This window comes from Rhagoletis pomonella, unplaced genomic scaffold (genome assembly GCF_013731165.1).
Source record: "Rhagoletis pomonella isolate Grant_MI unplaced genomic scaffold, Rhpom_1.0 Rhpom_scaffold_00002, whole genome shotgun sequence".
NCBI classification, from domain to species: domain Eukaryota; kingdom Metazoa; phylum Arthropoda; class Insecta; order Diptera; family Tephritidae; genus Rhagoletis; species Rhagoletis pomonella.
In genome coordinates, this window is record NW_023458556.1 from 61970455 (window position 1) to 61987503 (window position 17049).

The 17049-nt window shown below is 34.9% G+C and overlaps 1 protein-coding gene across 1 annotated transcript in view; it reads right to left on the reverse strand.

Moving 5' to 3' along the window:
* The window catches only part of LOC118733932, a gene marked incomplete in the record, with an annotated part of 328743 nt that overhangs the window by 5674 nt on the left and 306020 nt on the right, over positions 1 to 17049 (reverse strand). Inside the window, 3 exon segments of the mRNA XM_036463569.1 lie at positions 413 to 849; positions 4968 to 5855; positions 8505 to 8875. Of these exon segments, the coding sequence (XP_036319462.1) occupies positions 413 to 849; positions 4968 to 5855; positions 8505 to 8875 (1696 nt within the window).

The window sequence follows — 17049 nt, forward strand, 5'->3', positions numbered from 1 at the left end:
GGAAATTCTAGCGAGTTGGGTTTATCGAATTGTTTTAAGAGCCTGCCGGAGAGTGTAACGAAACAATTTTATTCTCATTTGTAAGTTCACTGATCTGAGCTTTATCCGCCCGCCAGAAATGTTAGACTACAAACTTCTAGGTGATTCTAAGTATGCTCACTATTACACACACCCATAAAAAGGTAGACGTGCGCTCGGATATGTAGTAAATGAGGAAAAAACTGTGACGAAGTGAAAGCCTCTTCTAAATGAAGCTATGTATGTAATCTACTAACTATTAGTGTAAGCTACAGTTACTCTGTGCGATAATAATTATACTACGAGTTTATACATATGTAATTAAGTAGATACGCATTACACCAACAACAAAACTCAAAACAAGAACAAAAACTTGTGTGCTCTACTTATATACCTTTTTTGTTGTTGCTTATTTGGAAACATAAAACTTGTTTCACCTATGCTGGCCCGTTGCGGTGGTGGCGATCCTGGAAATATGATCATCGGATGGCGATTCTTCGTTGGACTTGGATGTTCCACAGTTAATGTTGGTATAATTAGATCACGAGGTCGTGGTGTTTTCTCTTCTGGTGTTGGCGGCTCCACATCGATGACAATCGCGGGTGGCTTCAATGCCACTACCCCAGCATTTGTAATGGAAGTAGACGACTGGCGTTCGCCGGTTGTAGGCGTCGGTGGTGAGAAACGTAAGAGCGGTAATCTATTCAGCGACTCCGCTTGCTTGTTCTGACCAGCCATTGAGGTGGTTGCCGTGTCAGTTGGTGAAGTCTCAACGTCACTCTCAATAATGACATGCGTTTTACCCGTTTGCAGATCCAGTACAATCTTCTCCTTGGACGCAAGTTTTTGAAAGATGAAAAGAACAAAATGCCACATTAGAAGAAATATAACATCTGAATCTCTGCTGCTTTTCGTACCGTATACATTTATGGTTAGACCACACATTTACGAGCCAGTTTACTCTAATCTAATTGATATTCATTAGCTCCATGTACGCGGATAAATTATCATTTAAGAGTAAGTATTTATAAAGCAATGTTTAGTATATATCGTCACTAGACACGAATAAAGACACGCGAGACTTTTCACGGTGACAAGGGACGCGTTAAAAACAAAAAAACTGACGAAAAAAGGAGCGTATCAAAACTCTTCGACGAAGAAAGACGCGTAAACCCAGTTGACGGCGAAGGACGAGGCGTCAAAATAGATTCATATCTGCCACAGTCCTTGGACTGACACTTGAACATAATTCCCGGAAAACTGTTTGGGGAATTAATTTGCATACTTCTGCTGTCTTAAATATGTATATTAAACTGACCCCGCAAATAAGGAAGGAAGAAAAATATCTACTTAAGAAATAAGAGAAACTGAAAGACATGATTGCGAAAACTTAAGACATTAACTAGCTGATGTTACGTAAAATTTTCCTTAAAAAAAATAAGGCAGCAATGGAATGAATGCAAGACCTAGGCTGGTTATTGCAAGGACGAAGATGGAAATCTGTTAACACACGTCCAGATTACACTTGAGATATGAAGGCAATACTTTCCAAGGCTTTTGATATGGCCATACAGGTGTCGTGTTTGGCGAAGAAGAACCCTGAGCAACACAAAGTCCATACCCTTGACCAAAATGAGGTGAGGACAACGATAAATGAGCTTAAAAACTACAAAGCGCTTAGAGTCAATGGAATAACAACTGCGTGTTACATAGGCGGCGGCAAGGAGCTATTAGGGTGCATGTAAAAGCTTTTAAGAATAATTTGGTTTGATGAGTACATGGGCGTTAATTGGAATTACGGTATACTTTCCCTATTCACACGAAGGAAATTGCTGTTTGCGGGATTAGCCTTATTAGCGCTTCGTATAAGGTCTTATCGACGAATCTTGTCAAAAATTTTAGCCTCCCATTTATCAACTGATTGGGTCCTATCAGTGTGAGCCGTAAGCGCTGCATTTTCTAGCTTAGAATAAGAAACTAAAGCCGTTAGTCTAGCGGTGAACGAGGACAAGGCAAAGTACCTCCTGACAACTTTCAAATAGTTTTCACAAATAAAGACATAATAGTGTCTTAGGCAGTTATAAATTTAAAGTAGTGCAGAATTGGTTTATATAGCATCTACTTATGTAGCATTTTAAGACGGGGTTTTTGTGGTCGTCTGCGACCTTAACAGGTCTTACTAGGACAAGTGTAAAAGGAGCGCAATGCAATGTGTCTTAAAGGGGCTAGCAATACTTACATTATGTATATGGGAAAATCTTTTGTTATGGGGATTTTTCAGTATGTAATATAAAAACAAAACAACAAACAATTCCATAATTCCCATAAATTATCACTTGTCAACCTAATTGAAATAATATTAATAATATTTTGTAATTGCTACTCTGTTTGTACCATATCTTTAAAAAACGTTCGTACTAGCTCGATCAAGTTAGACTTTCAAGGTCGCATAAAGCTGAACATTATTATAATTGATATATGAAAAGGCCCAGTTCTGTAAAAAAAAAAATTTTCAAGGTCAAAGGTCACATAAATTGATTTTTACCATTTTTCAGTTGAACGGTAAGGTTTATCATAAAAATAGGTTAGACAAAATTGTAGATCATGTAATTATCTCTAAAAACCTTTCTGACACTTTTGTTCCTAAGAATCACCATTTCTGTGATACAACGATACTTTAAATTGAAGTAAATGTTTTAACAGGTGGTAGTATAAAAAAATCAGTGGGTATGGGAGGTGCATTGGCCCCCTTCTAAAAAATCCAAACTTTTTCCATAAGTACAGCATTGATTTCTTATAAATCCATACCATAAATACTTCCAGAGGTATGCAGTCATACTGTCATACTAATTCCGTTTGTATGGGATGTGCCACGCCCATTTGGCTAATTGAGATAAAGGCTATCCTATGATTTAAGTTGGGTTAAGTGACATCAGTGTGCGAAACTTCATTATGATCGGTTGAGTAGTTAAAGCGTGAAATCGTAACAAACAAACCATTTGTATTTATATTAGTAAGGATTATCCAGTACTGGCCATTAAAATAATTTTTAGAGGTGAGCATTTGTTTACGTCGGCCCAAATATACGAACACAAAATATTACACCAGGGCTTATGAATTTGTTTGCCTTTGATTGGTTGTGCTCAACGAAAAACCATTATTAAGTAAAAAGTTACACACTGGTCACTCGTTTTCTCAAGACGATCTTTGGCTTTTGGCCTTTGGACGTTGGCCTTTAACCTAGGATTATTTTTCTGCAGAAGTAATGAAGTATGTTTTATACCCACAAATGTAATAAATATAATGTAATAAGTATCGCTGAACGATTACCAAAAGAAAATTCACGATGTTTATAAAATACGCGAAATTCAGTTACAGTTGAGAGATAGAGTATATTTGATTAAGAATGTCGACGATTTAGCTTTCCCTGATTCCATATATACACATTTGATGTTGCCTTTTTTTTGCCTTTCTACCTTAAAGGCCAGTATACAGCTCTCAAGAAAAGCTCTCCATATAAAATGACGTACAAGAAATGGCTAAGAAATTTTCTTGTGTCAAATTTCCTTAAGGCAGTACGCAGTTCTTAAGAAATTTGCTACGCTTTCTAGTACGGGTTTCTAAAGTTTTTTTTGTGAAAAAAGAGCACAAGGTAACCCATGTTTGCAACAGAAATATATACCCGTTCCATTATTTCTTGAGGCAAGAGTGAGGCAACAGGCTGTGAGGTATTAGATGTCAAAATTCCCTGGACACACACACGTCCGTTTAGTTTATAGTTTTTCTCTTTTTACTTGTAAAATAAACATTTCTAATATAAATGTATTTTTTTGATTCGTTTTCGGTTTTTGTCTTAATTTAGTGCATTCTTTTGCCTTTTTTACTATTCCTGGTGCCTTTTCTTGCCTATTTCGCTTTTTTTATTTTACCTTTTCTAGCCTATTTTTTGACTTTTTTATAGGGTTTTAGGTACTAGAAATCCGTTTCTTGCTCATAACCTACAAATGAACGTCTGAAAACACCGAGCTTTAGGTCAGATCGCTCTAGAAGTTATAAGCACCTTAATAAAAAGTAGATTTAATGCGAGTTACACTAGAAATGTCCTGATTTTCTCGATTATTTTCATTAGTGATGTCAGACTATGGGACTCATTACCAATATCAACTGAATGTATCAAATCGGATAGATGCTTTAAGACGGCGGTTACAGAATTTTTTTGTGGTTACCTATTTATATGCTCTTCTCTATCCTCTCTGTTTTATCTCTATCTCTAACGATTTACTCCTTTCTAATAATTGGATAAGTCCTAGAATTTAAGCTTAGTTTAAGATATAAACCTGTAATTTATAATGTAAAAATGTACAAAGAAAAAGAGTTTAGGTCTTACCATAATAATTATAATAATAATAAATAATAATAATAATCAGTTATTTAAACCGTTAGTTTTGTTAGAAATGGCAATTTGCTGATATTTACACATATAAGTAGTATTGACGAAGGTATAGAAACCGCAATTGGCAGTGCAGCTGCCTTGTGGCGGCAACAATATGCCAGTACGCAAAATTTCTCCATCTCAAAAGATTTCCCCATATATTTAGTATTAAAAAATCATAAAAACAATTTTACATGGTATCAAAACTTGCACTTTCTTTCAGCTGAACCAACGATGGCTTGTGCGTCCAAATTTTATAACTATACCATCATCTGAGTCACTCTGCGGTCGTTTTGTTTTTTTAAGAAAAAAGTGTTAACCTGATAAATCAGTTTTAAAATGTAGTATTTGCAATTATGACTTAAATCGACATCAATGTATAGTTATTTACTTATGTATACTAGTTAAATATTTCGTAAGTTTAATTGTAAATTTATGAAAATTAAATGACACTAAATAAAACTTTCGTCTATTCCCACCAACTATATTTACACAAATGACCTATAAATTTACTCACCGACATTTGCTCATCACTGCAATCACTACGCATACTCCTCTGCTCATCGTCACTATAATCGCCACACGACAGCGGATCGTCCTGAAATATTGGACTGTTCGAACGTTGCGGCCGTGGCATGATTGGTGTAAGCGCCGGCGATGGGATCGGTGTAGGCATTTCACGAATCGGCGACAGACACTTATTGTTGATGCCATTGCTGGGTATTTCCAGCAGTATCGTCGGTGGGTGCAACAAATTCGTTGAACTTGACGAATTGGACGATGATGGTGTCGATGAGGATTTGTGCGCATTGAGTACATCGAGAACGGGCACCTCTATGGTGGTTTGACGATAGAACACAGGCGAATCGGGTGGTCCACTAGAGAAGCTAACCGGTGTATGCATAGACGAAGTGGATGACTCATCGTCACCGGGTGCATCATCTTGTGGACTAGAAGCGGTTGGGGTTGTTGATGGTGATACATATACAGATGCGCTTTGCGTTATGTTAGCAGTGTTTGAGGCAGTTGTTGTTGAGGTTGCATTTGAAGAAGAAGCAAGATTACGGAACATGGCTAAAATGGAGTCGGCACTGGAGACTTTCGGGCGTGCTGTTGTGCCGATGCGACTACGTGAAGATGGACCACTAAAACCCATACCACCAACACCGACCGGCAGATGGGCATTGTGATTTGTGCTACCACCAATCTCACTGGCACTGGTCTGCATCGAACGCAAACCAAAGTCGGTCAGTGCTAGATCGGAACTTGATAGTGAGTCGCTACCCTGATTCGATGAAGTGCTGTGCGGTGAACGTATATCATTTGTGCACGGTGATGGAGGCACTGAGCTGGCGCGAAACTGTATGTCAGTTGGCAGACTGAGGGCACTTGAATTCCGTGTATTCTAAAAGGGGGTGTTGGGTGCAGCAGTGAATGTTAGGCGAGGGAGAAGGACAAAAGGTAAATGAATGAGTACAGTGTTAACATATGTATGCTCGGGAATATTAACAGTAAAATACAATATGTACATTAGGATGCATCGACAAAAAATTGCGATTTTTCCACCGGAATTATAAAATGTATTATATTTTAAGGCTTCCGCTCAAATATTTCCGAAAAATATTAAACTGACGTGAGCTAGACTGATTTGAACATACTTCTAAAAAATTCATTATTTTGATATTCATTATTTTGATTCCGCTCATATTTTTTTTAAATTTTTATGCAGACATTTTAAATTTACACTCCTCTTACAAAATATAATAAATTTTATATTTCCGATGGAAAGAGAGTACCAATTATTTTTGGTATGGAGTGTGTCGCATCCTAATGTAGATACATAGACTCACACACAAAATAGAAACGGATATTAGGAAGCGTTGAAACAAGACTACATAGATTGTTGTTAGACTGTTTATGTTATGTATATGTATGTATATATGTATTTATAAATATGTACTACCCAGCCCACCTTTAGTTCATACAATCTTGAAGAAGAAATATTTCAAAGCGTATGAACTAAAGGTGGGTAGGGTAGTATATAAGGGCTTCGAACAATGTGTCATCGTGCCAAAAATGGAACTGTCATTAGCTAATTTGTGTGAATAAAATAATTTTCGATAAATAGAACTAGCGATAACTATAATTTTAGTATATGGAAAACGTAACTGTTATTGTTAATTATATCGCGGAGATTTTAGTTAATATATCGTTACTTTTTTGATAGATATGTATGAACAAACATTGGACCGTACTACTTTATAAGCAAACAAGAATAAAATCGTCTCACACCCATGTATCTAAAGTATTTTAGCAAGGCAGTTTGGATTTTTTTTTTGTCCGATCGCCTTTTTAAATTTTTCGGTGACACCCCCATTCCGCAATAAATATTTACTTTTTTTAAATAATACAATACAGCCATAATCAAAATACTTTCTTTGCAAAAGTTGTATGGGTTTTTGTGAGCTTTAATTTACTGACATTAGGGTGGTACTTTAATTGTACGATCTTTTTGTAAATGCGGAAGATATCACGAAAAATGTAAAAAGGCGACAAAAAATTTTCTAATCGAAATTGCCTTGCCAAAAATTTTAGACTCTCTTTTAGCGGTAACATAGCCAATAAAATCGATAGTCGCTAAATCGTATCGATAAAGACGTTAATAGTAGCGTCTGTAATATGTAAACAAAAAAATCGACGATCACTTCGATAAATTTATCTCGATAAATTCCTTGATATTAATATAAATACATCGAATTAAAGAATCATTATCGTTACCGACACATCTATGTAAATATATCAATGGATGGAGAAAAAGTTGAGACAGATAATTGATTATAATCAGTAAAAATAATCAACCATATACATATATGTCGATGACGTTTTTAGTGAATATATCTATAATTTTTTTTTGAATATGTATACATATAGGCAACGAAATCGATAGTGTTATCGATGAAATTGCTGACAATCATATAAATTATCGAAAAATTTCTATCGATTATTTAAATAAATATCAACCTATAAATTTTATAAGGGTCCGCACAAAATAAATATGTCTGCGAAAATTTAAAAATTTTAAGGGACCGCTCCCTTTGTTCGAAAAATTCTAAGTTTTTTAAAACAATCCAAAATCTCAAATTTTGACTTGGAATCTGATTAAATACTGAAACTTATTCATATACATAAATTCGTAAACTCGCTGAGTTGTAGCTGCTGAAATACAAGTTTTGTAATTAATTGTGGAGCGATTTTTCGTCATCCCTTGTCAAACTTAGTTTGGAGACAAACTGGTTTCGGCGTTGTGCGAATTTTTGCGATTTAAAAAAAGTAATAAAATTTTTTCAACGCCTCGTTGCGACTACCACTAAAAATTTGTTGAAAATGTAGAAATTTTCGTAGATGTGTTTATTTTATATGTAGAACAAGAGATGTTGATATTTTTGAGGACCACCCTAATAAACATGTAGAAATAAAATCGATGTACTGCATTTATTCTACAATTATATACCACTAAGATCTATAAACTTAGTTTTAGCTATGCCGATCTACATTTATCGTATATATATATACATATATTTAAATCACTTATGGAACTTCAGGGAAAATCGACATTGTTCGAAAGCGCAATTTTATATTTTTAAAGACATAACACACAATTTGAAATTTGTTTCTTTACGCTCCAGCTTCCAGCGGAAAATTTATAATGCAAGTTTTTATACAGTTATAAAAAAGTCGAATGTACTTAATACCACAGACTATCGGTGCAATGAGTAGATTAGTGTAAGAAATGATCAATGATCACAGGAAAGCTTCCGTTTCTTCTGGTTCCTGAGCCAGTGGGCGCAAATATTTCGATTTTTTTGCCTGAAGATCATAAACTCACTTTAGTTACTTTTTGCCATGAGCCAATAACACTTGTCAAATACTAAGTATAAGCAATGCACTAATAAGTTACGTCAGCAAACAAGTTAGAGGATAATAATAATTGTCAATGAACAATACTGCACTCTGTCTGTTGACGCTCAAATTTTTCGGATCACTTTCTACTCACCGCCATATGTCCAATATCCATATCCGAACCGGAACTCATTTCGGCAGAGACTTTGTTTAGCAGCCGTGCGAATGTTACTTTCTTCTCCAACTTCGGATCGGCAATTGTGCGTGCAACATTCGCGACATTGGTCGATGTCAATGAACCGGAGTTCTCTGAGAATGTCGTCTCTTTCACATCACTCTCTGAATCGACATTACTAGTCGCACGTAAATGTGTCTCAGTCATATTGATGAGCTCACCCAAACTGACTTTGGGTTTGTCTACATTGGGCGCTGGTGAAACCAATTGCTGCAGAATTTGCTTCTTTTCAGCGGCATTTTTCTTTACAGGTGTCGAATTGTTGCGCTTCTTGCGTGGTGACGGCGAACCTATTAATGAGGCATTAAATTGAGAGAGTGAACTTCGTGAGTGTCTAAACTGGAGATGTATAATTGAGTAACTAGTACATACAAACGTATTGCACTATTAAAACACACAACGAAAGTCTAAGCACATTCAAAGCACATAAAGGTGAGTGAAGGAGAGAAGGTGGAGACACATATGTATAAGCGGAAAGTAGGCGTGAAAAGTATAAATGTGCTGAAAGAATAATGAAGTGCAGGTAACCCGCCTCTAGATTTGAGCTGTAATGCTGTGATCAACCATTCACGTGTGACGTATGTATTTATGTGTGTGTGTATAAACATCTGATGTCAAATAAAATAATCTTCCGTGGATCTAACATCATTTGTAAGTACTAAATATACTTTCGGAGCGTGATATGAATATAAACATATGTATGTACATCCAAAAGTTTTAAATACTTTCCTCCGAAATTATTGTCCTAAGATGCCGTGAGTGAATTAAGTACACATTTCTGAGATTTTTTCCGTCCACCGCACGCAAAAATCTAACTCGAACACCCTGAACCTGACCTGCCCAACTTCATGGACTCTTAATTGATCGCTATTGCTCTGTTGCCTAATTGTCAAGAGAGAGAGCGCCTATTTTTATGGAACCGAATTCAACGAAATTCGACATCGTTGTACCTTACCTACCAGAAACCCGAACTTTTTTATGGGAAAGAAAATGTATAACTTAGCAGACACTTTTTCCGTGGTTAATAGCCGAAATCCAAGCCCCATCACCTTGTCATGAAATTATGCCTCCTGGAAATTTGTCGCGCAATAGAGCGTAGTTAGTCTTTGGTCAGCCGGCTGGAGTTCTTGCGTGGAGTGGATTTTAGATGGATGAAGATACAGGTACAGGTACAGGTACAGGTTGAAAGTTTCGGGTCATCGTCAACATCTTCTTTCCCAGTGTTTATGTTTTCGAACGGACAGAGCTCTTAAGATATCTTTTATCGATCGAGTGTCTTCGAATTTTTACTTAGTTTTGATTGTTTGCTGGGATGGACGATTAAATAAGTTGACTATGCTCTCCGCTCCCATTGAGCAGACGGGACTGCAGATAACTTGTATGACATGACAACTCCATTCGCCCATCCTGCCTTAAAGGATAAGAGACAGCGGAACCCTTTGTGCGCTTCTGGCCCGCATTTGAAATAATTAAGTATGCGGAATTTAGCCGCGATATGTTGAGAGTTGGGCACCCGACCTTTTTCCAGGCTGAGTTCTGACAAAAAAAAAAAAATATCTCCGAAGATTTACCATTTGGTAGAATAACTTTAACATTTAAACGTTCGATGATAGTTCCACAATGTGTAGTGCGTATGTAACGAATCGGCTGATTTTTCCTAAATTTTGTTTCTCTAGGCACTCTAAGGCTAACAAGAATTTTACATTCTATAATAAAATAGCATCCAGACCTCGTGTGAAAATAAAGAGCTTTTATGAGAATTGAGCTCATTTCAGAGCTGATAAACGCCGAGAGAACAAACACATTGCTTGCAAACAAGTGCACACGAGGCTGTCACTTAAATTACCGAGCCCATTATGATATTTTTTTCGTAAGTTTCCATATGCACTTCAGTAGAAACTTATGAGTTTACTTATTCGGGGTTCGGGGCCGTAAGTTTACTAGTGCGGGCTGTGTCTTTGGATACGTCTCTGTAGAGGAGAGTTAGTTAAGGTACGTTTATGGCCGTAGAAATACCAGATTCATGGACATAAGTTCGAGCATTGTATCCAACGCAAACCATTAATGCCTTGATAGTTCTGAAGCCGGTGACGTTAAGTCACCTGGATAAGTCTTAGATATTATAGCCAGAATAAAGTCTCTAAAGTTAGTTGCGGCTTTATGACATAATTTAAAAGGGACATTTTTAGTTTAGTTTTATTGCTGGCATTTAAGACGAATTTTGAGCTTTGGTGTGTTCAGAGACTTATAGTAGAATTTAATGGCAACTATTTTTGTAAAATATTTTTACGATTTATATCGCCTATTGAGGAAATAGCGGGTTAAAATGTTACCCAGAAATGTCCTCTGTCGTATCTTACATAAAACTGCAAAACACATTATATGGTTAAAATGTAGAAATCACAGGATTTTGTACGCCATATCCCCATATAGTGGTTTTTGGTCCCCGCTACCAGAATATATTGTCAGAACCTTGCCTTTTTTGGTTGTACAGTATTATCAAACGGCTGTTGTGTACATATGTATTTAATTACAGTACGTCATCGGTAAAAGCAACTAATGATAATTCGGACAGTTGCGTTGGTAGAAGTTGCTGTAATAACAAAGTGTAAAACATCCATGCTTATTTCTTGGGTAATTTGTTTTAAAATAACCTTCAAATTTTTTTGAAATCGAGTTAAAAATTGAAAATGTTAATTTGTGTTGTTTGTGCTCTCGCTTTTTTCGCCTTCTAAATTATTAAAAACCAGCTCTAAGTCAGCGTTTTCTGCTATACATACAATTGTTTAATTTCTCGGCGACAAAATTTTCGGTAGGAAATATCTCTTAAAGCAAGTGCTTAAGAGATGCAATCACTTCAAGGTCACTAATGACTTAGTCGCATATGACGTTCACTGGCATTCAAATCTAATGATTTATCTTTGATTTTTTGGTGACATGCTTTTGATTTAGGGATTTCTTTGAAAATTTCAATAAAAGTAAGCCCAAAAAATTGAAACAAAGTGAAACGAAATAAGAAATTATGGATAGAAAGATGCGTTTACTGAGGCAAAATTTTTTGAACAGTTGCAATTACTGAGTCACTAACGGTATACATTTGAAAGTTGCTTTAACGAGGTATTACGTTTATCGAGTGTTGCTTTTACCGAGGGCGTACTGTATTTAATTCATAAATTTGGCTTTGTCGCACACATTTCTTGCCTTAGGAGAGTTACCTGCAGTAATAAACATACATGTGTATATAAGTGTGTTTTAAAAGAGAAACAATGCGATTTTTATGGTGAAGTTTATAGAAAAGCCGAAAGAGTTAATAATAAAATTAATATTTTTTTTGAAAATAAATCAATATCTGCATATGTAAATGGAGGACATAAATGTGCTGTATGTCTATGATATGTATATATTTATTTGAATGTATGGAAGTAAAACTACCATAAATTTTAATAATTCCACATTTCCACTAGGCATTAAATGACAAACACTTTTATGACAAAGTTCGTTTCGACATGAAATTTTTTTAAATGGCATAAATTGTTTGCCATTTCAATGCGTAGTTTAAATCCGGAATAAGTATGGAATAACTATAGCTACGGCATACAAACATACAGCGAAACTAAGTAGATAACAACAAAGAAAAAATTATTATTACGAGTTGAATGAAATAAACTACGTTTGACCAAAACCAAAATCAGCATACACTAAAAACTTTAAAATTCTAGTAAACAGCTTTTATTATTTTACGCCCACCAGCAGCCGCAAAAGTATTCGTAGATCAAATGTATGTAGTTTCGTCGATTTGTCAAATTTAATCGTTATTTCACAGGTCGACAATGCGTACTGAGTCTATGTCTCGAATTTATGATTTGGGTAACAAAATTGCATTGTGAGTTGGATATATGAAATTTTATACATATGCACGTATGTATGTATACTAAACTTGAAATGGGGCTAGCCTATTGAAATGGTAAGTATTGAGAAATATTTACAATTTACTGTTAAAGTGTCTATCATTCTTAGTAGATGACGTTGTGACTGCGCTTTCATATAACACATTTTATATACATATATGTAGAAGATAATGTAGCCAAGAGCTTCTATCTATCGCTGAATGAATGTGAAGAATGCTAATGACAGCAATTAATAGACGAAGCTACGTATTAAGTATTGCAGTTACTGCCACTCACGAAAGTACATTTTGAGAAAAAAATTCTGCTTTGTAAATTAGAATCAAACTTACTAAAGCTAACATTAAAGTTTCCCTAAATAATCGCGAAGTCTACGACACTGCAGAGATCTGAGCGCTAGTGTCTTTTACCTTGGGTACAAGTTCATTCGGGCGTACCTGGTAATGAGATACTTTATCAATTGACCAGAGTTCGCTCAGACCAGGTATTCCTCGTTTCTCAACCACAATCAGAAGCTGGGTGAATACTTCGCTCAGCAATGACTGGGATGCATCGAGGGATGCAGGTGGACAAAACTCATGTTGCATTCAATCTCAGATAGTCAATATGGTTTTTTGTTGGACTGCTGACTGCTCGCTTAATATGGCACAAACATCTGACCATTTACTCATCCTGCCTTGAAGGGGATGAGACGGTGAAACACTTTTTTTGGTTTCTGCTCCGCATATGCAAGACTCAGGTATGCGGCATATTTGACCGCGATGTGTTGAGAGACGAACACCTCAGCTCTTTGACCCTCAACAATCTGTTTAGGTTTATTCGCAAATTGTGCAGATTTAACACAAATTAAGGGCCGGTTGTTCAATGTCTGGCCATCACTACTTGCGGGTTAAACATCATTATCGACGTTTTCGACATAATACATATAACATGTGAACGATAAAGCAGTCGTTGTATTTAACCGGAGCTTCTACCTCCGATTAGTGCTAATCAGACATTGTACAACCGGCCCTAAAAGGACATGAAAACTGAATACAAGGAGCGGCGTGTAAACTGAGTGCTGTTTTCTGCAGCTAACAGCTGAGAGACGTCGAACAAGGGCGTTTTTGGGCTCGCTGATAATGAATCTGAAGTCAGATTTGGAAAATTCAAAATGGCCGATCCAATATGGCGGATGATTTTTAAAAAACTTATTGCGTTTTTAGGAAATTGTTAAAAGGGGGGATTTTGGGGGTAGCTTATTTCGAATCTGAGGAAACGGATAATCGACTAAGTCAATTCGAATATGTTTTGAAAAGATTTTGCAAATCGACTAACCGATTATTCGCTTAGACGATTACCAAGGTCTCAAACAAAACTGAGTCATGCAATTACAAAGTCATTGGGAATGTTTTTTTTATAAGAAACACCATCTTGTGGGACCCGATCGACCCTTAAAAGCGCAGTGTACACCGATGTATTGAATTTACTATTTTAAAATGTAACAATAGATTTTGAGTTTATCGTTGCACATAATTTGTATTTAGACTTCCTTTAGGTCCCTTAGGTTGAGCACCTATTGGTGGTGCCAGAGAGAGAAGGAACCTCTAATAGACTTTTCAGAATTTGTATTTAAATTTGCTTCAGGTAGATCACCTACTGATGCTAGTGACAGGACGAACGTTCAACAGACTTTTCATGGATTAAACACTAAAATACAAATGACTCTATCGGGAGCGAAATTTGCACAGACTGAAGGTTTCAGTTATTGGAATTTTACGTAGGGTTTAAAATTAAAATAGGAATGTAAAAAATCTTATTTTTTTATATATAAATACACAAAAATTGTGCAGATACATTATACATACATATTTATGTCGGCCCACAGTAGGCGCTAACGGTGGTGCAAGGTAGGAAGATATAGAAAGCTTGTGATATACTTATTTTACATATATAGTATATATACATATATGCATGTACGTTAGGCTGTGCCGAAAAAAATTTCGCCGTACACCCCTGAGTCTAAAGAAATTTCGTAAGGCAATTCCGAAATAATTTTTGCTTTTTCTTTGGCCGAATGATAGCGCCCCCTTTTTACATTTTTCGTCATATCTTCGGCATTTGCCGTCGGATCTTAAAGTATGATATGTCGACGTTATAGTACTTACCCACCAGATTTCAGTTCATATCTACCTAACGTACCACCCTTATGTCAGTAAATTAAAGCACGATAAAAATTATTGAACCTTAGCTAAGGCAATTTCGAATTTTTTTTCGGTCGAACTCAGGGGTCGAGTTTTTTTTATGTCTGTGGAGAATTACAGTGGCATACTTACCCGCCAGATCCCATTTCCTATCACCCTTATGTCAGTAAATTAACGGGTAATTCTTGCTAAGCCAGTAAAAAGTCTCTCGTAAAACAAATCTAGATGACAACATAGTTCGAAAGACTTTTTACTCTAGCATAAAAGTCTTAGAATAGACTTCCTCATTCACCACTCGTGGTAAAAAGCTATTATGAGAGAAAACACTTGTGTATCATTTAGATCGCGTTGCTCCAATAGTCGCAATAGTTTTTAGGTTTTGTTTTAAAAATAACAATATTTTTTTAAATTTTATTTAATTGTTTAGTACTATTTTCTTATTTTTTGATTTATTATTTTTTCTTTGTCTTATTTAAATTTTAGATTTTATTGCTTTCAGAAGATTTTTTTTTAAACTTATCGTATTTTATTTTTAATTTTTTTTAAATATAGTTTTCGTTTTTTTTATTAGTTTTTATTCTTTAAAAAGATATATACATATTCTCTAATTTCATAAAATTTTTAGATACTTAGTTTATGTATTTTTTCTTTTTAGTTAAATTTGGTCTTTCTTAATTTAACTTTTTAAAATGTTATTGTTTTAAAACGATTTTTTTTCATTTAATTTTTGGGAACATATTTTATATTTCTTCTTTTTTGAATAAATTTTTTGGTGCATTTTCCTTTTAATTTTTAGATTTTTTGTTTATTTAATTGTTGAGTACTATGTTCTTCTGTTTTGATTACATTTTTTTCATTCTCTGATTTAATTTTTAGATTTTATTGTATTACGATTTTTTATTTTATTTGATTTTTAAAAATATTTTATGTATTTTAGCATTATTTTCATTTAATTTTTTATATATTATTTTTTATGTTAGTTATTTTTTATTTATTAGTTTTTCTTGTTTTAAGAACAAAATATAAATATTTTTTCAATTTAATTAAATTAAAAAAAAAAAGAAAAATAATATTGCTAAAAGCTAACAGCACAACGCTAAGACCTCCTCGTTAGCACATCTGTCAATTACTCTTTCGAAAGACAGAATTCACAGTTGTCTTACGAAAGACTTTTGTCTTTCAAAAGACTGTGGTGAGTCGAAAGACAGTTGCCAGAATTTGTCTGTAAAGCTCACCATACTTTTGCTATGGGAGTATGGAATTTACTCCAGTAGAACTATTATAAAAATATATGTATATTGCAGAATGGACATAGGTGTCACCGAAAAATGTAAAACAGGGGACCCTTAGATTCGGTAAAAAAATCGTAATTACATACCTTGCAAAAAATATTTTAGACTCAGGGTTATATGCGAGCTTTTTTTTTTGATTGCTTCAAAAGTGGTACGGTCTAATGTACATATGTATATGTAAGTTTGTAGAAGCATTAGCCTGTATACAGCGTGCATGTACTACTATCTACTAAGCATGTAGTTATGTACCAACATGTTAAATCACTTTTATGTAGAGAGTTACAGGAATGTGCAACTTGTGTGTCATAAGTGGTTAGGGAAATATTTATAAGTGGGACTTTGCCGCAGCCAGCGGAAAGGAGGGGTTTTTTGCTCAGCGCTCAGCAGAAGTTAGAGTAACTAAGTAACTAATATATATATCTTGATGGGATCGAAATGAAATAAAGAGCAAATATCATACAAACCACGGTATATTTGTACATTTGTAGATACTAGGGTGGTACTTAGTATTTGCCTCTAACTACTTTTTAGCATTCAATTTCTATTTGTTGTGCAACACAAATGAGGTGACGTTATTTATATGATTAATGTGTACTACATACATGTAAATATGTATACTGTATGTATATGCACTTGAATGAACAGTGAATTAACATAAAACAATGTGTGCAATTACTTAAAATAATTAGAAAATTTCGAGTTCGAAACTGTTTTTTTAGGAGAGGGGAGGATATACAGCATTGAGTGTACACAACGAGATATAATTTTGTTTTGTTTAAAAATTTTTTGCAAAAAAGGTATAAAAGGTAGGAATGATAAACCAATTACTCATATGCATATATAGATTAACTTATACATACATATGTTTAGAAAAAGAGGCAAAGAGAGAGAGAGAGAGAGAAAGTGAGAAACAGGTAGATAGATAGAAATACAACGCTTGAAGTGAGTAGCAGTGGAGTTTTTCGGTTATTGCATAGTAGGTAATTAATTTAAAGGGGTTATTAAAGGATTCTATTAAACAATTTTCTTTTGTCTCTTTGTAAGTGCTTGCAATTTTTTTTGTTCTTTTGTGGGAGTTTTTTTT